Source organism: Rhinolophus hipposideros, assembly GCF_964194185.1.
Source record: "Rhinolophus hipposideros genome assembly, contig: HAP1_SCAFFOLD_41, whole genome shotgun sequence".
Classification (NCBI taxonomy): Eukaryota; Metazoa; Chordata; class Mammalia; order Chiroptera; family Rhinolophidae; genus Rhinolophus; species Rhinolophus hipposideros.
In genome coordinates, this window is record NW_027669121.1 from 125,337 (window position 1) to 150,922 (window position 25,586).

Consider the following 25,586-nt stretch of genomic DNA (forward strand, 5'->3'; position numbering starts at 1 on the left):
GTCAGGGCTCAAGGGGACCAGGCTTGATTCTTTAGGAGAAGCTTGACATCCTTATTTCTTCATGAGTCTCCAAAACTTTCGATGTTCACTCAACATATGGAGGTAAACTAAACATATCAAGGAGCCATAATTAGTCCGTGGCCCACTTGGGATGTTTTATCTGCTGTTTCCAAACGTTTGTGTATAATGTGAATATTTGTATGTAAAATCTTTCTGTTTTTTAGTATCATATGCTTCATTAAAAAACTGGGCCCCAACATGCAATAAAACTGTCATTTAGACTCATTACACCCACTTCAAGAATTTTTCCCATTCTTATTCAAACCATAATCTATTTGTATTCATTTTTCAGATTGTTAATCCAATGGACAATTACATTATAGGACTGCTGACACTAAATTATTGACACTTCCCATCTGTATTGCTACTAACTTCATGGGATTTCATGTTTAAACCTACCATCGTGATTATGCCACGGCTCTATGAATTTCACAGACATACAGAGAATTTATCACAAACTTTCGATCATTGCAGCATCATTTACGGTGGCCAAGGAGTGAAGACAACCAAACTGTCCTTCAACAGATGACTGGATAAAAAAGATGTGGTATGCATACACAATGGCATACTACTCTGCCATAGAAAAAATAAAATGCTGCCCTTTGGGACAACACGGATGGACCATGACATTATTATGCTATGCAACACAAATCGGACAGAAAAAGTCGAGGACCATCCGACTTCACTCATATGAGGGATATTAAACTGAAAGCAACAGACGAACAAGACAAGGAAACAAAAACTGATAGACACAGACAACAGTTCAGTGGTGACCAGAACGTAAGTGGGGGACGGTGGATAGTAGAGAAGGGTAAGGGGGGTCAAACATACAGTGAAGGCAGGAGAACTGACTCTGGATGGTGAGCACATACTATGACATACAGATGACGCATTATAGAAATGTACACTTGAAACCCATTTAAATACAATAACCATTGTCATCCCAATAAATTTAATTAAAAACAAAGAAAAGAAAACTGGAGATTTACAGAACAACAGGCAAAAAATGTAGGTTCACAATTTCCTATTACTGCAGGAAAACCCCACTTGCAGTAAGCATTTGTTGATCTAACAACCTGAGCACAAACAAACATGCAAAATTCTTAAAGGGCCCGATTCTATGCATTAGGAGACCACCCATCAGCAAATTTCTAAAGATTCTCTGAGCGCCAGTGAATGACTGATGGCTGAAAGGAAAAAGGTTTTCTTCTTTAAGCCAGCAGGTACCGCCAATGATATTTCCTTCCACTTCTCGAGCCCAGAGGTACAGACAGTTCAAAAGTCAGGCGAAGAGTGTTGGGAAGGAGAGAGCTGAAGGAGAATCACCTCTCACACTCCACCTCTTCTAGAGATTTCTTAAGTATTTGAGATCTGCGAATTGATACATTGCACTAGTAGTTCTTAACCAAGAGTTGTATCAGAATCTCAGGGAGATATTTCTAAACAACACATGTCCAGGCCTTATTAGCTTTCCATAGTCAAAACCTTCAGGAAGAGCCTAGCTTGTAAATGGTTTCCAAGTTCCTAGGGTGACTGTGATTCGCCAGCAGAATTCTAGCCGAGAACTAGTCCGGGAGACGATCCCTTCGGTCTCTTCTCTAGCCTAAGTCACCAATTTCCTCTGACATTGACGATTAGGCCAAATAAAAGTGGAAGAGACATGTCACTTATGAAAACCACACTTAATTTCCTGGGTAGGAGTGGAAACGGGATTAACAATTAAAATGCAACTTGATTTCATTATTACTAAACCCCTTACTTCTCATGGGACAGTCTACATTTCACAGCAGAGTTTAGACTCTTCCCTAGGTGGCTCTTTCTGCCAGAACAGATGACATGTCACTTAATTGTCTGTCCTTCCGTCCTTTCCCACTTAATTGCCACCTGTTCACTGCAATCTGGTGGATTCGGAGCCTTCCCAGATGTGGTCTCAGGGAAGTTTAAAACTCACTAACTCTCTCTCAAAACTAAGGATTATTATCCCCCAAAACTGAAGAGGACCTTGACTAAGCACATAAACTGAAGAAAAACAAAAATAAAAAGCCTCTTTTTTATTAATTAAACTTATTGGGGTGACACTGGTTAGTAAAATTACGTTGGTTACAAGTGTCATTTCTATGATACAGCATCTGTATGTCGCATTGTGTGCTCACCACCAGAGTCAGTTCTCCTTCCACCACCATATGTTTGACCCCTTTTTCCTCATCTATCTCTCCTCCCCCCTTTACCCTCTGGCAAATATTGAACTGCTGTCTGTGTCCATGAGGTTTTGAAAAACCTCTTCTTGTTATTTCCCTTCAATAGCCAAATTTCCAAATTGCCCTGCATATTTCTGATGGTTATTTCTTTTCCCTTTCCTTTTTCCCTCTTAGGCTTTAGCCAATGAGTACTAAATAGCTTTATATAAATCGTTTGTTTATAAAAAAAAATTTGTCAACAGCGGGAAGATTTCTATGATATTGTAAAATGCTTTTTTGTTTGTTTGAGTTTTAAGGTAAAGCCGATTTCAAAGGCAAATTTTGCCTTCCTACATTGTTTTGCATTAATTGGAAAACAACTCGGACGTGAAAAAACACTTAAAAAAGGAAGTGTTGCCTGTAACAAGTTTTGTTTTCACACGTAATTTGTCGTAAGTGCATAAAAGAGAGCTGTGCCCTCTACTGCTACTTTAGAGGTATCATCACGTAAAGTAAAATTTTAGAAAATTAAGTTCCAACTGTTTGCATTCAGGGAACACTTGAGCTTCCAAAAATGTAAAATTGACCCTTCCTCTGTCAACCAAGGGCATTCCTGCTGGGGTTGCAGTGGCGAGCAGTGATGTACGTCCAGGAACAAAAAGGGGTGAACGCGTCCCCATCACCTGCTCCCTCTGTACACCTAAAACCTGCCCAGCACCTCCACAAGGCTGAGCAGGAGCTCCACTCCGAGGTGGAGACCTCAAGGGGGGCCGTGGCTGGCAGAGTGGCTAGGAACGCAGGTGGATGCCCTTGCTGGATGTCCAAACGTGACTGGCCTTCCTGCCCTAATCTTCAGAATCCCCGAGGCCTGGGGTGCTCAGGGCCAGTGTCCTGCTGCTTCCCCTCCCTACCTGCACACCCCCAGCTCCCTGGCGGGACCCAGGCTCCACTCCTCCTCCCACCCACCCCCAGGAACACCCATCTCTTAGGCCCTGCCCTGCAGCAGACACCCCCACATACTTCCCTCCCCCGGGGTCTTCAGTCCTTGGTGTGAGTGAACCTGGCACCGACTCCTAAGCAGTAACAGGACTCTTACAGGACAGAGCTGGGCCCTTTCTGTGGCCACCCCATTTCCCCTTCCTGACTTGGCTTTGGACTTGTTTCTATGGCGACAGGGCCAGGTGTACAGCATGCTGTATATATCGACTAGAAATAAAATGCTTGTGGCTGAAACACATGTATTACAAATATTGTGTAAATACAGTCTGTGGATCTATACCTCATTGGTTGCTTCCATGTCTGCCTGGTGTTGCAGCAGCAGTTCAGCTATCGCGGTGTTGTGCCCCATGGCCGCGTAGTGGAGAGCCGTGTTGTCACGGAAGTCCTTCACATGTGGATCCGCTCCATGCTGTAGTAGGATTGTTGCACACTCCTCTTCCTGGCACTCCACGGCCTGTCAGGATACGTCATTAAATAAACGGTAAATTATGGGAATTCAAAGTAAGCATTCCACAAGTTTCCACAATTAGTTATAGTTGATTGAAACTATTTCATTTTTATTCTAAATAGTTAAATAAAATCCATCTCCTGTTGACAGAGCTGGCTACCACATACCTTTATTAGAGCTGTCTTGTTTCTGTTGTCACCGAAATTCATCTGGCATTTTTTCTCTGCTAGAAGAGTCACCACTTCCTCATGGCCAAAGGCGCAGGCCAAATGGAGAGCAGTCCTATGAGGGTGAGAGGACATTTAGGACATTACAGGGCACTGTCTCAAACATGCAGCTCTGCACGCAATTGTAAACATGACGCGCCACTCCAATGCCTTCAGAACCAACATGGAGTTTTCTTCTGCACAAAGTACAATCAATATTCACGAGCTCTTGTTACTCGCCACACTAAGGACAGAGCATCCTATGTGACTACAGAGAGCATGCCCTGGGGAATCAGCTCAGCTCGGGTCTGATCCTAATTTAACTCGACCACTTATTAGATGTCCCTTAGCCTTCGTGTGCCTCCATTTCCTCATCAACAAAATGGGGATAAAAACTGTAGTTAACATCACAGGACACTGTTGTGGGCTTACATGGGAATCTATGCAAAGTGTTTACTTAGGTTCCTAGCACAAAACACACAGCTCAATAACTGTTTGGCAATATTATCAGAATCATTACCATCACTACTACTTTAAAAGACAACATTTCAATTAAGTAAAATGATATCATTCCACCTACTTTGCAGCTGTGTTTTAAGGATTAGGAAAGAACACTGTATTTCAGTGATTCTAAGATGCTTCTTTTCTCATATTTTAACACCTCTGACTCTGGAAGGCAATGTATAATTCAGAATGCCTTGAAAGTATAGTTGGAGCATTTAAATAATTTCTTACTGGTATTTACAAGAACGGGCATCCTACCACCCTAACGTGAAGTGAAATAATGGAAACACACCAGACCTTCCGCAGTTCTCATCATAAGTTGGCATCTAAATAAATGTTCATTCTTAAGAGCATCATGGGGAAAGAGGACTAACATCACCAAGAAATTCTTGTTTTGATTTTCAAGAAACCTGAAGCCAAAAGAGACTCAGCATTCAAGTGACTAGGGATGGCTCCTTTCATTGACTGTTTTGATTCATAGATTACATGAAAATCGGATGATTTCCAGTGATCGATACTCGTATTTAATACTATTGTACACTAGCTAAACAGCAAGTTTGGTCACTGTTCACAATGTCCTAACTGGAGAAATCCTTTTGTTTGAAACGAGGGAGGAAAAGCTTCAATGGATATTAGGTACTAATACTTCCATTTACAATTTTTCATTTCGCTCCTACTGGGCAACATAAAGTTTTTAAGGATGAAGAGGGCCTGAGAGATACATTCTGAGAGTCCCGAGTAGACTGTGTCTGCTCCATAACAGGTATTCAGTGTATATCTGATGAATAAATGCATTGAAAGAAGGGATAACTACAGCTGGAGAGTTCAATGTTTTTAAACAAAATGTTTATAGTAATGCAGTACTTCTGCAATAGTAATAATCACTTATATGTGCTATTTTTGATTTCCATAAAGACAGAACCAAAATGATGAATCAAAAATCATTTAATATTATAGGTAGTGAAGCTCTATATAATAAAAAAATAAGTGTGTACAGAAATATAGATACATGAACTTCTACCAGCACAGATAAAAAGACTGCCTTTACTTTTGAAGAGGCTAAAAGTTGCCAGAAAATACCAATCTTTAAAAAAAAAATTTGGACATAGAAGTGAGAAATTGTTTTAATCTGTACAAGATGCATATTCCTGGGAATAATGAAATATTACCTGGGATTACTTTATTAATAACAAGCTGTTACTAGAATGCCTGTATATGTTCAGTGTAGAGATCAGATTTTTTAAAAAAGAAAATGTCACAGTACAAACACTCAGATATCAAGTTTGCACATATTTTTGGCTAAAATAACATCATAGTCTGTGTGTGTCTATATAATCAAAGGAATGCTTTCTCCTTTTCCAATCTACCAAAGTACATCTTTGCATGTAAACATGTATGTATTATCCATACCACCTTCAATGGTCTCAGGTAATTCCACCCTACAGACGCACTGCAATTTATTTACGAAATCCGTTGATGTGAATTTTTCACAAGACATTGATATTGTAAGCAGTGCTGAGAAAAGCAAATTGTATGTGATTTATCTAATTATTTCATAAAGATATTTTAGTGCTTGAAATTGATGGGTAAAGGGAATATATATTTTTAAATGTGGTACTTATCACCAAACTGCCTCTTTGAAAAGTCAGAAGCAACTTAAATTTGAAGCAGCTGTACAAGTACCTTGGTTCCTCATCTTCTCAACCTTTGAGGATGGAAAAGAAGTTTTCATTTCTTTTGCAACTTTAATTCCTTTTTTTTCTTTACCTAGGACACTAAGTATTGGTCACTTATAGATACACAGAAAGAACTTGGTCAAATTCAAAATTCGACTGCTTTTTTTCTGTTGATTTCAGACACTTCTCTATAAAACAAAGATACACTTTTCCCTGATATGTGTATGCTGTACATAATTTACAAGTACCTTTTCTTGTGCTTTGTTAGTATTATTATCTGATATACAGAGACTATTGATTTCTTATATTGCTCAACCAACCTTCTGAACTCTTGGTTTTTTTGAAGTCTTCGCCAACATAAAAAAATGTATAAATAGGAATTTCTGTTTTCTTCTGGTACTTTCCTCATTTCGTATATTTATAGTTTTTAATCTACAGTACATCTGGATCTTATTTTTGTGATATGAAAATCTAACGAATTTTCTCCAAATACTTAACAGGTATTTTTCCATCATTCATGAGTAATTCATATTTTCTACTAACCCTAAATGTCATCACTATGAAGCTCTAACATCCTGCATATATTAGGGTGTTTGGGCATTTTCTGCTATATTCCAATCATTTATCTCTCTTTTCAGCTCTTAGTAAAGAAATTGTGGCAATACAGCACCCGTTGACACCTAGAAGGGCAAATCTTCGTCTACTATACAGAATGATTCTTAATTTTATCACTACAATCAAAGAGCATGTGCAACCCAAAACTTTTAAAACCCTGAGAGTTTAGTTGGCTTATGGAAAACTGATAACTAGAGGAAGAGCACACACGGTGAGAAAACGAGTCTTCCTAGCCAAGACCACAGCCATCTTCCACTGGAAGCTTCCCTTCTAAGGCCCCTCAATAAACACCATACATACATGGGTGGACACTGATGTAAAACGGATACTGGGTTTTAGCTGAAGAACTTTTAGCCCACAAGTCGCTCTATTATGGGAATTAGTTTTCTCATTACGGACTTTTCTATAGTGTTTAACAATGTGGTCTAAAACTGTGCACATCAAAAGTAAAATGCTGCATATACTTCTTTTCATTTCTATTACTGATATTTAGTTAAATTGGTTTAACATTGTCAGTAAAGTGCTTTATAAGGGGAATTATGAGTGACGGGACCTTGAGAGTTTGTCCTGGTGCTCACCACGTGGGCCTGGGCCCTGGCCCCCAGGTAAGGGCCCCGCCCAGGCTGCGCTCCTCCCGGGGGAGCCGGCAGGTGGGCCCCTCTCCCAGGCCCCCGCCGCCTCCGGCCCGTGCCCAGCGGCCCCCCAGGCCCGCTCACCTCTTCTGCCGGTCTCTGTCGTTCAGTCTCTCTGGATGGAGCGAGAGCAGCCTCTGCACTCCGGCCACGTCGCCCCTGGAGGCAGCTCTGTGGATTTTTTGGAGATCTTTGTCTCGGATGCAGTACCCGGACTCCGAGGTGACCCCACCTCCGGTCTCAGGCTGCCAGCCACCACCATCGCTCTGGGGTCTCCTTCGGAAACCCAAGCCGGACCTGACCTTCAGAATCCCTAAGCCAATGAACCTCCTCATGGCCAAGCCACGGGCTTCAGAACCTCCTCCGCACTTCTCACGCCTGTTTTCTCCGCGCCCAGCCAACAGTAGCCTCTAGAGCAGCCAACTCCAGTCGCCACAGTATCCCCGCAGGACAGCAAGGCGGTTTGGAATCTCTCCGCCCAGAACGGCCGTCGCCAAGCAACGGTGCACGGGGCAGAGGCCGAGGGCTGCGCGTGCGCACAGAGCCCCGTGGCCAAGGTCAAGGGCACCCGGAGCCCACGTGCAAGGCCCAGGCGCCTCAAGCTTCAGAGGTGGCCTGTGGGCAGCGCTGAGTTCCATTCGGACCTCGGTGGGCGCTGGCCCAGGCTTCTGCTGGGTCGTCTGAGCAAAATGAAATAGGAAATTTCATTTCCTGAATTAAGAAAACAGGTATGTAACAGGCAGAGAACTTGGGGGAAGCAAAAACCATAAATGAGAGAAGAAAAAATAGCTTTATGTACCCTAAAACTGAAATGTATTAATTTCGATTTATAAAACACAAAAGCATTTAAAAGCTTGATTTCCCAGAGAAAACTCTTGTATTTTTTTTTTGGGTGAAAATTGCTTTAATCAAGATATTTCACTGAATTATAAAAATATGATACTTTGTGTTTTTGATTTTTGGAGCCTAACCCCTTTTGTAGGAGCTCTTGTTTCGCATAACACGGCAGTTTTAGGGCCCTGGCAGCCGTGCCGCACGGGGGCCACCTGTGCACCACACGTCACAGGGGTGTGGCCTGCCTCTGAGGCCTCCGTGGCGCGGTTCTCCCGTGGGGATCCCGCTGACAGCGACAGCACCTCCGAGGGTGCCCTTCGCGGGCCTGTTACCTCCAATGACCGCGGAGCCATGTCCGTCCGCTCTGACCCAGGGCTCGCCCCCATCTGTCGGTCCAGGACGACCTACAGTAGAAAAAGGCAGAACGACAGGGGGGGTGGAAAGGCGGACTTTTGAAAATCCACAAACAGTTGAAAGCAGACAATCGCAGCCATAGAAATGAACGAGAGCCGAGGCACTGAGACTGGAAAGGGCAGAGAAGGGGAAGGCGGACCCACAGAGGACTTCGGGGAGCCTCGGGACGCAGAGCGGCTGGCAGGCCGCGGGCGGAGGGCCACGCACCTGCGCCACCTGCGGGCGGCCGGGTCGCCGCGCGCGCCGGGGCTCCGGGCCCCGCCCCCGGGCACAGCGGGACGCGGCCACCTGTCCGCGGACGGCGACTGGGCCCGGGCGGCCGGGGAGCAGCGCCGCCTGCAGCGGGGTGGCGGGGCCGAAGCGCACGGCGGAGAGGCAGCCGGTGAAGCCCCCGCGCCGGCTCGCAGCGTGTCCGGGTCCGCGCCGGGGGCTCTGCGGGCCAAGAAGAGGGCACACACGTGAGGCGGGGCCGCGGGGGGGCCGCGGGCAGGGACCTCTCTGCGAAGCCTGGGCGCGGCCTTCCTCGGGAGACGCGACAGGGCCCCCTGTGCCTCGGCCGAGGACCCGCGGGACGGCCTGCCCGCCGCCAACTGCACTTTCCCCAGCGGCCTTCACCGTGACAAACCAATGAAATCCCCCGCCACTTCCGTTTTCAAATGATCATTAAAGTGGGCAACCTAAATGAGCAAACTAAACAGAAACAGTCTCAGAGATATAGAGGAAAAACCGAGGGTTGCCAGATGCTGGGGGGTGGGGGTGGGGGAGAAGCCGAGGGGACCAGAAAGTGCAAATCAGTAGCCACAACACTGCCACGGGGATACATACGAAAGACACTTTGGGGAATGTAATCAACAATGCCGTGAAAACCCTGCAAGCGTCAGACGGGCACCCGTCCCATCAGACAGACCGCCCCACGGACGGTGTAGACGCCCGACCCCTGCAGTGTACACCCGAGGCTGAACAATACTGAATGTCAACCACAATTTAACACATATATAGCCACAGGATGTGGAGTACAGCATAGGGAATAGTCAGTGGTACTGTAACAGCTATGAACACTGCCACAGGGGTAGTACATGGGGGGCTTATCACTTTGTGAGGGAAACTCTTGTATTTTGAAACGTTTTATTTTCAACCTCAATATCTATCACCTTAGACCCAAAAATCTTCTTTAAAAATTGGAGTATACTTTGTACTTATCTGCTTTTTGAATAAGGCCTGTGAAACTAGAAATCTCTTTCTCTTTTCAGTATATATGTTAAGAAAGAAAGGAAATTTGCTGTTTTGCCTCAGGATTTCACCAATTTATTCAGTCTAGAATGGCTAGAAAAGATCCACATTTCCAATCCTTTCTTTAGTTGGTATTATATTCACTTGTCAATTTGTGACAACTGGACCAGTATTATTATAGCCGGTTTGATTTTCAAACACCTTTTTAAAAACCCACCTTAAATTTGTCACTTAAATCCTTCAGTTGTCTTTCCAAAGGTGAGTTTGCATTAAGTTAATCGATTCATAACTAACCACACTACTGACTGTTCATTTTTGGCAGTGTCAACACACTTGTCTGTACAATTATTTTGCCAATATTTGAGTATTTAATCATTTTTTGTCATTATAAAACTGAGTGGGAAATATAAAAATGAATTTACCAACACCCAGAAGCACAGATCATACAGACATAATACAATTATTAAACTTAGACATGATTAGGCATTCTGAGAAACATCCTTACGTTAAGTGAAACAAATTAAATATGTAAATCATTAGAAATAAATCATGGAAGATTATAGCTAAAAATCGAGGTAAAAATCGAAGTAATCGAGGTAAAACCAGTAATAGCTCTGACAACTTTCTTGGGATGAAACCCTTACATTATAACACGTTAAGGCTACTATTAGGTTTTTGTGCTTTTAAGTTGCATATACATTTGAACCTAAAATGCTATGAACTAATAATCACTTCTCCGTAATCACTACGTAAGTTTGGCAGCTAGTGGAAAAAGTATCTACTATTATTCTAATCTACCATTTCAGAGGAAAGAGTCCAATTTTAGCTGTTGCGTTTTTCTGAGTTTTCAGAAATGGATTCCAGCAGAGAAAGACTATTTCTGATGCTCTGGAGAGTATTTTGGCCTTTTTGTCACAAGCACTGAGTGCAAGTTTTTGGCAGTGCTTCTATACATTATGCACCTCCTAAGTAGTGGACGTAGCTGTTTCCAAGTGCAGAAATTTTCGATCTTTGAAATTTAGCAAGTTACGATTCTACATGACACAATATTTTATTCTAGATGAAGAGTATTTTTCAGATTTTTATGTTATGCTTGCATAGAGTATTATTTTCATTATATTTCCAATATGCATTATTATGTAAAAGTTCAACTTACATTTTCTTTCAATCTGGGGCTTTGCTATGCATTCTTTTAGAGGTGTATTTTGATGAACTAAAGTTTTTAAAGTTTTGAAATCCCATTTTTCTTCTCTTTCTCCTCCTTCTCCATCTTCTGCTCCTCTTCCCCTTCGTTCTCCATTTTTGGTTAGAGCTCTCTGTGTCTTCTCTAAGAAAATGTTGCCTATTCCAAGATTACAAAAAAATTCATCCCTGTGTTGTTCTCAAAACAGACACCGTCTTTCCCTGAAAATAAGACCTAGCTGGACAATCAGTTGCAATGCATCTCTTGGAGCAAAAATTAATATAAGACCCGGTCTTATTTTACTGTAATACAAGACCGGGTCTTATATAATATAATGTGATATAATATAATACCCAGTCTTATATTATTTTTTGCTCTGAAACATGCGATCGAGCTGATTGTCCGGCTAGGTCTAATTTTGGGTGAAACACGGTAGTTTTGATTTTACATTTGATCCATAAACTTGTGTTTGTCAGGAAGTATGCAAAGAGATTCATTTATTTCCATAATAGTTTTCTGGTTTTTCCAGCATCATTAGTAAAAAGACTATCCTTTCCCTAATTAATTTGGATTAACTTGGTACCTCTGTCAAAGAATCAGTTGACAATTTATGTGTGGTTTTTTTCTAATCATTGATCTTATTATCTGTACTAAAGCCAATACCACACTGCCTTGATTATTAAAGCTGTACAGTAATTCTTGAAATTAGGTTGTGTGAGTTGTCCAACATTTTTCTTCTTTTCCAAATTGTTTTTGCTATTCTAGTTTCTTTAGATTTAAATATTCATTTTAGAATCACCTGTCAATTTATCCAAAAAAAAAAAAAAAAGAGAGAGACAGAGAGAGAGAATGCCTTCTGGGATCATGACTAGTTTATGGTGAATCTACAGATCAAGTTGGAAAATAGCCATTTTAGCAATATGGATTCTTCCATCTGTGAAAATAGTCTATGTGTGTATTGACTTATGTCCTTAATTTGTCTCAAGAACATCTTATAGATGTAGGCATATTTACTTCCAAGTATTGTTTATTTTTATGGCATTTTGAATAATACTAATTTTAAGTTCCTTTCCCATGTTATTCTAGTACATAAAAATACAATTGATTTTGTAAACTTACCTTATATAGTGTAACTTGACTATGTTCATTTATTCTTGCAGATTTTAGTAGTATATCTATACAACTATGGGAAGGGCACATAAAAGCCATTTTATTTCTTCTGATATAATCTTTATTTCTTACTTGTCTTATTATATTGGTTTAAAACATCCAGAAAAACGTGGGAAAACATACTAAGTGCAGGATCACTGCCTTGTTCCCATCTCTATGGGAAACATCAAGTATAATAATTACCTGGAGGTATTTCATAGCGGTTTCTATCAGGTTGCGAAAGATTCTCTCTACTCTGAGTAAGCTGAGATGCTTTATCACGAATAGATACTGAATTTTATCATACAATTTCCATCCATCTTTTAAGATTATCATGTCATTTCTTACTTTAATCTAATTCTCTTTATGTTGAATGACTTCTTAATATGACACCAACATGGGAATCCAGACTGGTGCAGCCGCTATGGAAGGCAGTGTGGAGGTTCCTCAAAAAATTACAAATAGAATTACCATATGACACAGCAATCCCTCTCCTGGGTATGTACCCAAAGAATTTGAAATCATTTATACATAAAGACACGTGTGCTCCAATGTTCATTGCAGCTTAGTTTACGGTGGCCAAGACATGGAAACAACCAAAATGTCCTTCGATAGATGAATGGATAAAGAAGTTGTGGTATATATACACAATGGAATACTATTCGGCGTTAAGGAAAAATGATATAGGAACATTTGTGACAACATGGATGGATCTTGAGTGTATAATGCTAAGCAAAATACGTCATACAGAAAAAGCAGAGAACCCTATTATTTCACTGATATGTGGTATATAAACCAAAAACAACAAAAGAACAAGACAAACAAATGAGAAACAAAAATTCATAGACACAGACAATAGTTTAGTGGTTACCAGAGGGTAAGGGGTGTGGGGGGAGGGAGATGAGGGTAAGGGGGATCAAATATATGGTGATGGAAGGAGAACTGACTCTGGGTGGTGAACACACAATGGGATTTATAGATGATGTAATACAGAATTGTACACCTGAAATTATGTAATTTCATTAACAATTTTCACCCCAATAAATAAATTAAAAAAAAATATGACACCAACATTGCATTCCTAGGATGACTCACATTTGATCATGTCATATGATGATTTTCAATATTGCTCTGTTTTGTGACTACTTTGTCAATATTTGTTCCTGTGATGATGAGAGATATGGGTCTGTACTTCCATTTACTTGTACCATCTTTCTCAAGTTTTGATATCAGGGTTATGTTGCCTTCAGGAAATGAGCTGGTCAATAATCCTCCTCTTCTATTTTTTGAAATTTATGATGTATAATTAAAATCATTTCTTTATTTTTCCCTTAAATATTTGCAGAATTCACCAGTGAAATCATTGGGGCCTTCAGTTTTTCTGGGAAGGCTTTGCATTTCAAATTCATTTCCTTTAACAAATGTAAGACCATTCAGATGTCGTGTTTCTTACTGGGTCAGTTTAGGTATGTCTTATCTTAAAGGAATTTACCCATATTCATAAGTGGCCATTAATTATTTTCTTAGCATCATTTTAAAGCTCCCAGTGATGTCTCCTGTGCAATTCTTGATATTGACCATGAGTATTACATCCTTTTATGTCTTGATCAAGGGATTACTGATGATATCATATTTTTCCAAGAACCAAATTTTGGCTTTCTGAATTTTCTTTATGATTTCTCCATTCACTAATTCATTGATTTCTTTTCTTTATTGTTTCTTGTTTTCTACTTTTACTTTAATTTTCTTTCTATTTTCAAGCTTTTTAATGTGGTAGTTCAAGCCATGGATTTAAACATTTATTCTTTTCTCTGAAAGCCTTTAATGTTACACATTTTGTTTTAAATGCAGTTTTAACTATACCGAGAAATTTTCATACGATGTGTGTTCATTACCATTCATTTCAAAATAAGTTCCTATTTCCCTTGTGATTTCTTCTTTGACTAGGGATCAAACAATGTCTTTATTTCCTCTTTCTTTTTAAAGAATTCTTTTTTTTTTATTCATTAGTTTCAGGTGTACAAGACAAGGTAATACTTAGACGTTCATCATTTATATCCCTCACACTGTGAACCCCCCTTCCCCCATCTATCCCTCCGACCTCACACTGAACCATCACATTATATATATAAAATTATAGTTGGCATTCATTAATGTTTAGCTTCTGGTGTACAATGCCATGATCAGGTATCCACAGAATCCCTGGGGTGGTCTCCCAAATAGGACGCATGTCCATCGGATACCCAACAAAATCTTTACAACATTATTGAATACTAAAGAATTCTTTAACTGGGCATAGAATTCTATGTTGGCATGGTTATTTTCTTTCAGTACTTTGAAAATGTCATTCCATTGTCTTCTTGATGTAATGATTGGATTAGAAGTCAGCCTTCCCTGTTACATAGTTCTTCTCAATAAAATCTGCCTTTTTTATTTCTCTCGCTACTTTTTGAGATATTTTTTCTTCATCATTGGTTTTCAGGAATTTGACGATGATGTGGTTGTGTATGATGTGTTTTCTATTCAGGCCTCTAAGGTTCTCTTTGAGCTGTTGAACCTGTTTGATACTTTCCATCATACTTGAAAATATTTTAACCTTTATTTCTTCAAATATTTCTCCTCCCTTTCTGGTGCTCCAACTTGTTATTTTTAGTCGGTTTATAAAATGGCAATATTCTTCAAGTTTGCATTTTATCATTAATGAATTTGAATGTGTTGATGCCTTTAATCGACACTTCTCTGTAGCCCATATTTTATTGAAAAAAAATGTTGTTTCTACCTATGGTGAGATTCCTGGAAAGCTCAAGGAAATTCTACTATGTGGAGCTTATGATTTATGCTTTTATATGTGAAAATGTTTAAATATTTTAGTCCAAATATTTTCGTCAGCATTGTCTTCATTATTTCATTGACACTGCCATTCTTAGGTAAATATTTTATGCCATAAAACTCAGCAAATAAGTTGTTTCCATTTCTGATTATCTTGAATGTTTTGCCAAACCAAATGGAGATGTTGCAAAATAACAGGCCTTTTCTATTTCATTCCATTCAATACAAATGCAAATTCATCCCCAGGAAGCTCATCAAAAAATTCTTCTCAAAAGGGAGGAAATTACAAAACACAGTTATAACATTTCAAACTTAAACCAGATACACCGAGCTGTCTGTGTTTAATTCACATCCTTCCTCGCTTTGGTAGTGACAAATTCAATAGCTTCCTATTTACACACTCTGTTTTTAATAATTCCAATTTGCTAAAGGCTTCAAAACTTTCAGTTTCCAAGGTGTTCCCTTCATTGAATGCTTTGATTAAAGATTCACAAATGGTTTTGAAGAGATTGCAGCAAAAATGAATAGAAGACGCACTCACAAACTACTTCAATACTACTGTAAAGCACTAGATTGGTTTTCAAAGTAGTTCTTCAAAGAACTACTTGTAAAATCTGGCTCATGCCAGACAGCCAAGAGGAAAAGTTCATACAGTCACGCTTTTCAATCAACCTCAGCTTAAGCACCAAATATTTGTTTTTTATTTGTTCATCAAGTTCCTTCTTCATGTATTCCGCAGATAAATCTTTGGTTCTCCATTCGTGTTGACAAATGATGCCTATTTTGGATGGTATAGGTCATTAATAAATTTCCTATGCAATAGGTAACTCTGTTGCCTTCAGCCAGAACTAGTATTCTACTGTTGTCCTGGTATACAACTCTAATTTAACTTTGTCCTAGATGTCTTCTTTGAAATGCATTATGATGTTTAATAGGTGAATTATAAGAAGCTTTGACTGGTTTGATATACCTCTGTTTTTTACTTTCAGATTCTGCCAAGTTCTGGTCTACTCATGTGGATGACACAGGTGCACTGAACAGAATTCTCACTTGAATATGTGGTTAACTCTAAAAATCACCAGCTGATAAAGCACCTCCATTCCAGGTCCTTTACAGATGCTAGGTTACTAGCAATTCCCTTTCATCGGCAGTGGGCAGAACACTCACTAAATAAAATGAAGTGTGCTCACATACGAGTGGTTAGAGATACCTATCTCTTCATTGGACTCTTTATTGGTAAAGCCATGCCAGCCACTTTAATAAATAAGCCCCCAAGATTTTAGTGGCTTATTACAATGGAAGTGTATTTCTCCTTCATGTAACAGTCACTGAAGATGTGACTGGTCACTGAGCAGTTATCTTGCCCCTGGTGATTCAGAGACCCAAGTTCCTGGTAACTTACGTCACCATATTTCAAATAGGCTCCTCTGTTGCCTATGTCTAGATGGTGAACCGGACAGAGAACTTCTTAAAAGTCTTGGCCTGTGGTGACACATACCACTTCTTTGCATATTTTGTAATTGTTTCCTGGTCACATTCGAGTCAAAAGGACTAGAAAATCCGTCCTTAATGTGGCTGTCATGTTTCCATTTCAGTTTTACATTATGGAAAAGTAACACAAGTTTTGAATGACAGCAAGCACTCAATGTCATTGATTCTTACTTTCATGTATTTCAGTAAAATGAATCCCCCCGATGGATCAATACTTAAATGCAAAAAAGTAGGTAATTATAATAACAGAAAAAAAGAAAAGTCTGTCAATTATGACACAAAATCCAGAGCTCATAGAAGAAAAGAATTAGTTAATTCAACTGAAAACACAGCCTTGACAAGGAGCGATATGGGTGAGGCAGGGTGGAGGCTCATGACTCAAAAGACAGCAAAACATAATCATTTCAATATATAAATGGTTCCTATACATCCAGAAGAAAATCCCCACAATCCAAAAGGAAAACTGGCAAAAGATAATAGAAGATAGTTCACCCAAAGAGGAAATATGATGATTCTAAGCAATAAATTAAAAATAAAACCAAAATAATATGCCAATGGAACAAATCAAACACTTGACTGACTGACATTCTGAGATAGGCTATAGCAAAACAAAACCTTATACACTGTTTATGAAGGTGTCAATTGATACAACTTCTACAGATCTTAATCAATAGTTGTAGAAATTTAAAAAAGGGATACCCTTTGCCCTAGTAAACCTCTTCTAAAATTATCTCATACACACAGCTCTTATTCTCTAAATAAGAGACATTCATTCATTCGACACTGCTTGTATCAGTAAAAGACTCTAAACCACTCACAGGTCTATCAATAAGGTTATGACTCATTAATTTATGTTTCACCCATACACTGGAAAAATTATGGAGCAATTTAAAAGAAGAAGATAAATTTATATGCACTTACATGTTATGGTGAGCTCTTTGTACATCTTCGGTCAAAAATGTAATTTGCATATGCAAATAATTCAATAATATTTATGAAAATATATATTTACATATATTTTGATATTCCTATAAATGCATAGAGTTTGTGAGGACAAACATCCACTTTCTGCCACGTTCTTCAAAGAGAGGAATGCTATAGAAAGATGGTTTAGGGATAGATTTTGGATTTTTTATTTTCAACTTTCATTGTATATAATTATTTCTAACATATGTGTATATATTACATGTGTAGTTAGGAAAAATAATTCTAGTTAGAAAAAATAAATTAGGTGAAACCAGGTTCATTAAAGCCTTCACTGAGAAATATGCCACCGGATGAGTCCCATGAAGGAAAAAATATGTCAATCACAACACATGTAATATCTGTGTGATTTGTATGTGTTTGCCTGTGAACAAGCTAAAGTCTTCCAATAACGTGGATCATGTAAGACAGGCACACATATTATTTGCCTTTAAAATGTTCCTTGTATTAACTGGACTCCTGAGAGGACAGGCCACAGACACATATGGGGGTGGTCAGGCTACAGGACAAATAACGTGCTGCCCAACAGAGCTCCAGCATCTGCATGCAAGTAATCAGAGCTCAAACTGACTTTTTTGGAAATTCTCCCGGAAACTGTTGGGGTAGGGTGGAGATGGGCAATATAACCAGCAGCTACTTTTGGTGATCTTGAGAAGATACCCACCAAGAAGGGCTCCTGATGGCTAACTGAGCTCAATTATGATAACAGAGCCTAGCGGCCATTTCTAAACAAGGGCCTCTCAGGCAAACTGCCCTTCAGGGAGAAGCCTGCTCTAAGCTGCGTGCCTCCCATACTGAACAGAACATTCTGCCTGCACTGTGTTCCTACCATTGGAGCTAACCTGTACAAAGGAGATCCTGGAATTGTATTTCAACCAAAAGGATTGAGCTGTTTCTTCTTTCAATAAGAGCTGGAACTGCACAGCTATAACCCCATTAGCATTTACACCGACCAAACAGAGTGGCTCCACTCTGACCAATTAAGACTGTGATTTTTGGACCAATCAAATTGAGATTTGACATTCTCATGGGCATGAAGACCAATCAGGGACCTGAGGTGGGGACTTCTCTCTGTATAAATCACCCCCTCCAACCCCATTCGAGACCACACTCTCCCTTGTTATTGAAGCCTGAGTTGACCTAGTTGGAGTTGAAATACCGAAGACATCTCACCAAAGCAGGGCAGACCAGAGCTGAGTGGAGGAGAGCAGGTGGAGTGGGCCAGACCAGACTGTAGCAGAGCAGAACTATCAAGCCAGAGAGGGGCCTTGCCCCAGGGCCATCTCAAAGCCATGCAGACGCACAGCCATGCTGTCTCTTAATTGAACTGTAGCACTATTGAGCTTCACCATAGCTTTGCTGTATCACACTTGAGCAGTTTACATTGAATAAACTTCCCTCTTTCACCACACCACAAATTGTAAATCCTCTTGACATTGAATTAGCACCAATGACAATCAGTTGACACTTTGTTGTTTGAGAACATTGCCTCTCTTTCCAGGACATGATCCTCAGTCCCTCTAAGGTTGTGTAAGAGGCAGATCCCAAGCCCAGTCTGATCCTAGCTTGAAGGGAGCCTAAAACCAGAAGCAAGGCTAGAACCAGAAGCAAGGCTGGAACCAGAAATGGAGTCAGGGCAGGGAGCTCTTTGACAACCCCAGAGGGTTTCTTAGCAGTCGTCAGTCAGAACAGGGGTCAGAGACACTGGGGTCCTCAAAGGAAAGATGGGAGATCTAGAAAAAAGATTAGTATGGGAGCAGGGGCCAGATCCAAGCCACACAACTGGCCCTAAGTCACAGGTTTTGTAAGCCTGAGATCCAGGGCCCTAAACTAAGATGAGACCAGCATTGGGGCAGGGCCCAGAGATATTCTGGTTGTCAGAGCACAAGCTGAGCCCAAGCCAAGCAAGGAGCCAACTCCATTCCTTGTGAATACTGGTTTCTGGCCTAGTTTTAAGGAGGAGAAACATGGCCCCAGTAGGTATAGGGACGTGGCCACTGTGGGTACCACTAATAAATTGCCTCATAAATTCCTTATTCTGGAGAGGAAACAACATCTCTTGGAAAACAAACCAAAAAAGCATGAGGGTAGGCAGAATGAAAACACTCTGTTGTGTAATTAGTAGAATAAATTTTTTTTTTTTTTTTTGGCCAGGCCTCACAACCATAGATTCTTCTCCTTTCCATCTTGTCAAGTTGGTTCCTGGGTGGGAATATGCCCAATGAGAAAAGGATAGGGAGCAGGAAAATTCTTAAGTCACACATGCGGCCATGATGGTCTAATACATGCCTTCTCTGGGCTTGAATATAAAACTCATCCTCATGTGAGTGCTTTTGAAAGTTCTTTGGACATCTCTCACTGTTACTTCTCTGTTATCCTGAGAATTTCAACTCTTTTCTGGACAGCACCTCCTCGACCATCCCTAAGATATCCCCGTCCTGTTTGTCTCACACACACTCATATGTGATGGTTATTCTTTGCCTACATGCATTCACCTCAGACAGACCCTAATGCAAATACATCCTAGGGTTCCGTACTTATTGTTTTGCAGAGATGCATTTGAACAACAGTGAGAGGTTTTTAAAAGGTTATGCTCCAAAAGGAATTTCATTCTATGGCATGTAATGGTATATTGAGCTTCTAAACTATTTCAAAATTGTCTGACATTTTGGAAATGACAAAGCTTATACTAAATAGGTCAATTGACGATAAAATCTGGAAAAATCTGTGCCTCTCAAACATACAGTAAACTACTCCTTGCTCATGATCCTTTTCAAAGGAGATGTGAATTCCTCACCAAGCATATAGATGGTTTTCTAAGTGTAATAATTCTAATTGAGGCCTTCCATACTATGTGAATTGAAAATTCAAGAAATTGGCTATTTTGCTGCCAGTGATGTCCAAATCAGCTTGAGCACTGGAATTATATCAGTAAATTTTTAGACACAAGAATCTGCAGCTTCACTACAAACCTATTAAATCAGAATCTAGACCGCTGGGTTCCAGGGAATCTAAGGTTTTTACACTCTTCTCGTTCATTCCGATAAACTGCTTAAATGATTGCCTTCTTGGTAACTGGAATATCTTCAAGTCTATTCACTGAACTCCTATGGTGTTCCACCTTCAAATCTTTTCTCTCATTGTCTACTGAACATTAAAATATAGGTCATGTAGAGAAAGTCAACACCTCAACTAGTCAAGTCATGTCACGATACCCAATAATATACTTTAGTCTCTCCATTCTCTGAAAAAATTACATCACAAAATACAGAAATTTGAAAGATAGAATGAGAGTTAACGTCATATACAACTGTTGTCTTCATTAATCTTTCAGATTTCAAAATTTACCTTAGGTACTTTTATCTTAAACTTTTATAAACTGATACTCTAATTTAAGAAAGTCTTCATCATAATCAAGATTTATCGTAACAAAGCAATTTACTTTGGTTGTGGAATTTGTTGGTTTGGGGCCCTGGATTGAACTCACAACACACTGCAAAATATATCTGGGTTGACATAAGTGCACAAAAGAGAAGAGGCTAATCGTAGAGCCTGTTTCACCACAGAAACTTTAAAAAAATACATAAAATTGTCAAAATCAAGTCTGACAGAACTCTAGAAAACAAGCCAGTCTTTATATCAACAAAGTGAACACTAAATCTGGGAGAGAAAAAAACAACTTAAAAATGATAGAATGTTTTGTGGCATTTTAATTAGCCTTTGTTCCAACCCACTGCCTGGTAAGGACAGTGCTGGTGGTGGTCTTCAAGAAGGGGGCCTGTATTCCTGATATGGGACCCTTGGCTGTGTTTCAGAGGGCGCAGAACAGAGCTTGTTAACAAAGAGGTATTTGTATGTTCAAACCTGTCTGAAAGCTAGAAGACACACAAAGCATTGCCCCCTTTTGACTACTTCAGAACTCACTCCTGGTGAAAAGAGGCAGGCAGTCTGCAAAAGCAATTTAGGGCAAACTGTCAACCCACAGCCAGTAAGGACAAAACATTATAGATTGAGGCACACAATAGACCAGTGAAAGCCATGGGTGAAGAGCTAGAGAGGGAGTTTCTTTGTAAAATTGAGGTATTCAAAGGCACTCCTGTATGCTGGAAATTTAGACACACACATCCTCAAGGCAGGTTGCCTGCTCAGGAAAGACACAAGAAAACTCTAAGCTTTCACCATTGGCTGATCTCTGGGCTCAGTGTAGCAGGAAGGAAAGGGTAAGAAGCAGTTGTGAATGGCCTGGCTAAGCACTGAAGGAGTGCCCCAGCCTAGGTTGAATTTGCAAAGCCAGGAAAAGATTAGGATTTAAAAAATTTCTTTTTTTTTTTTGGCTGTGGGGCAAATGGGTGTCTGTCATGGACAGGACTCATTATTTCACCATTCCCACCTTCACCTCCATCCACTCATTCATACTCATTGGTGTCATTTCCACTTCATCACTTGCAAGGAAACACATTCTGGAAGCATAGTGGGAAAGGGCAGCAAGCAATTTCCTGAGATTCATGTCCGAGGAATATTAATTTAAATGAAAAGGCAGGGATGTGATCCCACTTCTAAGGAGCAGACAACATAGTGCCCAGGCTGAGAGCGCTGACGTTTTAAATCCTGGTTTCACCTCCCATTAGCTGAAAAACACGAACTAGTTGCTTAAACTTTCTAATACTTATTTCCCTGTCAACTGTGGATTTTATCAATACCTACCTCAATGGTTGTTATGGAAATTAAATGAAACAATAGCAGTAAAGCTCTTCTCACAGTGTGTGGCATGGTGAGCACTCAGTAAATGGTAGCTAGTATCAGTGAGCTCCTATGTGCTTTTTCTATTGTTTGAACTTCTTCAGATTCAGGACACATTCCACCTTCCATTGAATGGCTGCAAACATGTAGAAACAGATAGAATTTCCCCCCTAAAAATATTTTTAAATTCTCTCTCTCTCTCTCTCTCTCTCTCTCTCTCTCTCTCTCTCTTCTCTCTCTCTCTCTCTTCTTCTTCTTCTCTCTCTCTCTCTCTCTCTCTCTCTCTCTCTCTCTCTCTCTCTCTCTCTCTCTCTGTTCTTTTTATTTTTATTTTTTGCTTCTAATGTTCAAGAAAATTTAGGTCAAAATACTAGCTGAAAAATAGCTAGAGGTACAGAGACTTAAGAGATCACAAATAATAAAGAATACAGACATGTAAAATAGTTGATAAAGTTCCTTAAACAAGCAGCTACAACCTACAAGTAACAGAAACCCTAGAGGGAGAAAACCTTGATTGAAAAGACAACATGATAATATTCAGGATGTCTAGTTTTCAATGAAAAATTACAAAGCATGGAAAAAAATTTGGCCCATTCATACAAAAATTAAAGTTAACTGTCATTGTCTCTGAGGAAGCACACTGATTGGAATTACTAGACAAAGACTTTTAATCATGTATCTCAAATATGTTGAACTAGTTAAAGGAAGTCATAAGAATAATGTGTGAACAAATAGAAAATATCAATAAAGAGAGAGAAAATATTAAAAAGAGCCAAATACAAATCCTAGTGATGAGAAGTATAGTAATTAAAATGAAAAGCTCACTACAGGATTTCAATAGCAGAATTGTATAAACAGAATAAAGAATCTGCAACCTGGAAAATAGACCTAATGAAATTATTCAATTGGAAGAGTAAAAAGGCAAAAGGATGAAGAAAATGAACAGAGCCCAAGAGTTCAACCAAACCAACATACAGTGGGAATCCCAGAAGAAGAGAAGACAGAAAATATAAAATAAAATAAAATAAATTTTTTTAAAACCATAAAGAGTTCTTCTCGTAAGCAGCCTGAGGAGACCTCTGAAAATGGTTCGCTGTTCGCTTGACTCAGAGAACCCCACAAAATCATGTAAATCAAGAGGTTCGAATCTACCTGTTCATTTTAAGAACACTCGTGAAACTGCCCAGGTCATCAAGAGTATGCATATAAAAGCCACCAAGTATCTAAAGGATGTCACATTACAAAAGCAATGTGTGCTGTACCGTTGTTATAACGGTGGAGTTAGGAGGTGTGCCCGGGCCAAACAATAGGGTTGGACAAACAGTCCAACCCAAAAAGAGAGCAGAATTTTTACTGCACATGCTGAAAAATGCAGAGTAATGCTGAACTTAAGGGTTTAGATATCGACTCTCTGGTCATTACACATCCAGGTGAACAGGGCTCCCGAGATGCAGCCCAGAACTTCCAGAGTTCATGGGTGTAGAAACCCGTACAGGAGCTCTCCCTGCAACAGAGAGATGATCCTAACTGAGAAAGAGCAGATTGTTATTGTTCCTACACCAGAAGAGGAGGTTGCACAGAAGGAAATGATCTCTGAGAAGAAAGTGAAGAAACTAAAACTTATGGCCCGGGAATAAATTCAGCCTCACACAAATGCTAATAAAAGTAAAGGCAGAAAAAAATAGCATAAAGAATATTGAAAGAAACAACAGCTGAAAACTTTCCAAATTTGATAAAAGATGCAGGTCTACATATTCAAGAAGCTTAATGAACTCCAAAAATTATCAATCAAAGAGGTTCCTACCCAGACACCTCACCAAACTCTTCAAAGCCAAAGGCAAGCAATCTGGAGAGCAGCAAACAAACAGAGCAACAAAAAACGAAGTCAGTACAAAGGATCTGCAATGAGATGCACAGCATATTGCTCATCAGACACAATGGAGGCCGGAAAGCAGGGCCGTGACATTTTGAAATTGCTGGACTGCGTTCTGATTTAAGATGGCCACATAGGAAGATCCTGAACTCGTCACCCCCCACATGCACACCAAATCTCCAGCTGTATATGGAATAATTTACTCTGAGAAAAAAAAGAAAAACTAACAACTGGTAGAGCGACCCCTGCTCATTGGGTAAACAAGAGGGAAAACGCATCCAAGCGGTTAGGAAGGGCTGAGACAAAGTCTCGCCATGAACCCCACCCCCAGCACACTGTGCTCCATAGCTAATGTGGTGAGAGGCTGCCATATTGGACAGGGCAGACAGAGGACGTTTCGATCATCATAAACAGTTCTATCACACATCACTGCTGTGGAAGTTTCTAGTCCTACCTTTCCAGAATCGTTTCTGGTTTCTGAAAGGAATGTTTTGCTTATCTCCACGGTTTTTCTTTCACACCTGCACTGATATCACTGAGGTGACCCTTGCCTCATCAGCATGGCTGATATATACCAGTCCTCATTCAGAGGAATTAATTTCTTGCCCTGCTCTAGGTAAAAGTGTATGAACTTTGTTGTTATAGAGCTTTGTATTCATAGTCTGCGACCACCATTTTCTAACTGTGTGGCCTTGGGCAAATCATTAAATCATACATTACTTTCCCCTTCTATAAACTGTGAAAAATTCATACGTCACAGAGTTATGAGAATTAAATGAAATAACAGAAATTAAGGGCCTAATTCAGTACCTGCTACATGTATGTGCTCAATAAATGTGATTTCCTTCCATCACATTCCTTGTCTCCAGGTGTGACCAAGTTAGATAGAACCTGGCCTTCCAGGGGAAGGATTTACTGGTATCTCTGGGAGTTCTGAAGTTTAGAGGCAGAGTAGAACAGCTAATCACTCGGAGAAATCTAATATATGATTAAGACATGGGTTTCCTTGCTTGGACATCATAGGCCAAGATTCAAGATTGCCAAACAAATTATATAGGTGCTTTGGTGGTAAAATTGTTTAGGAAAACAGGTAAAGCCTCATTTGAGGGTAGCAGACTAGAAAATGTCCAAGGAAAATATGGTAAATGCCTCCTGAACCAGAATATTGGAAAAGCAAAATGAGCCAGGTGTGACATGTGTAGTCATCCTGAAATGACTCTCATGGGATAAACAGTAATTCTCTTTTTCTAGACCCAGAAGACCATTAGACAGGCTAAGGGATTTTTCAGTGATTCCTATGCCACAATTTTTCTTTCACCTGTAAATGAAATTGACGAAAGTGATTGACAGTCACTCTTATTCCTGAAATACTTGCTACAAGACTGTTCCATGATGGAGATTATTTATATATAAATAAAAAGCAGAAGGAAACTGAAGCACATAATGTTTTACAAAGTTCTCTTGTGCACACCAACCAAACATGAACTTTTATACGTGTGTCCAGCAAATTGTGCGCGCCCACCCGCCCCCTCAATGAGGAAG

General features: G+C 39.9%; 1 protein-coding gene and 1 pseudogene across 2 annotated transcripts in view; one reads left to right on the forward strand and one right to left on the reverse strand.

Annotated features, from left to right (window-relative positions):
- Positions 1-21,938, reverse strand: part of LOC308495680 (ankyrin repeat domain-containing protein 26-like) — a gene marked incomplete at both ends in the record, with an annotated part of 94,665 nt that extends 72,727 nt beyond the window's left edge. The window contains one exon of the mRNA XM_081080650.1: positions 21,822-21,938. Within this exon, the coding sequence (XP_080936776.1) occupies positions 21,822-21,938 (117 nt within the window). The remainder of the gene's footprint in view (positions 1-21,821) is intronic.
- Positions 21,939-23,256: 1,318 nt separating this feature from the next.
- Positions 23,257-23,808, forward strand: LOC308495682 (large ribosomal subunit protein uL22-like; annotated as a pseudogene). The gene has a single exon. The product of its transcript is annotated as a large ribosomal subunit protein uL22-like (transcript).
- Positions 23,809-25,586: the final 1,778 nt, after the last annotated feature.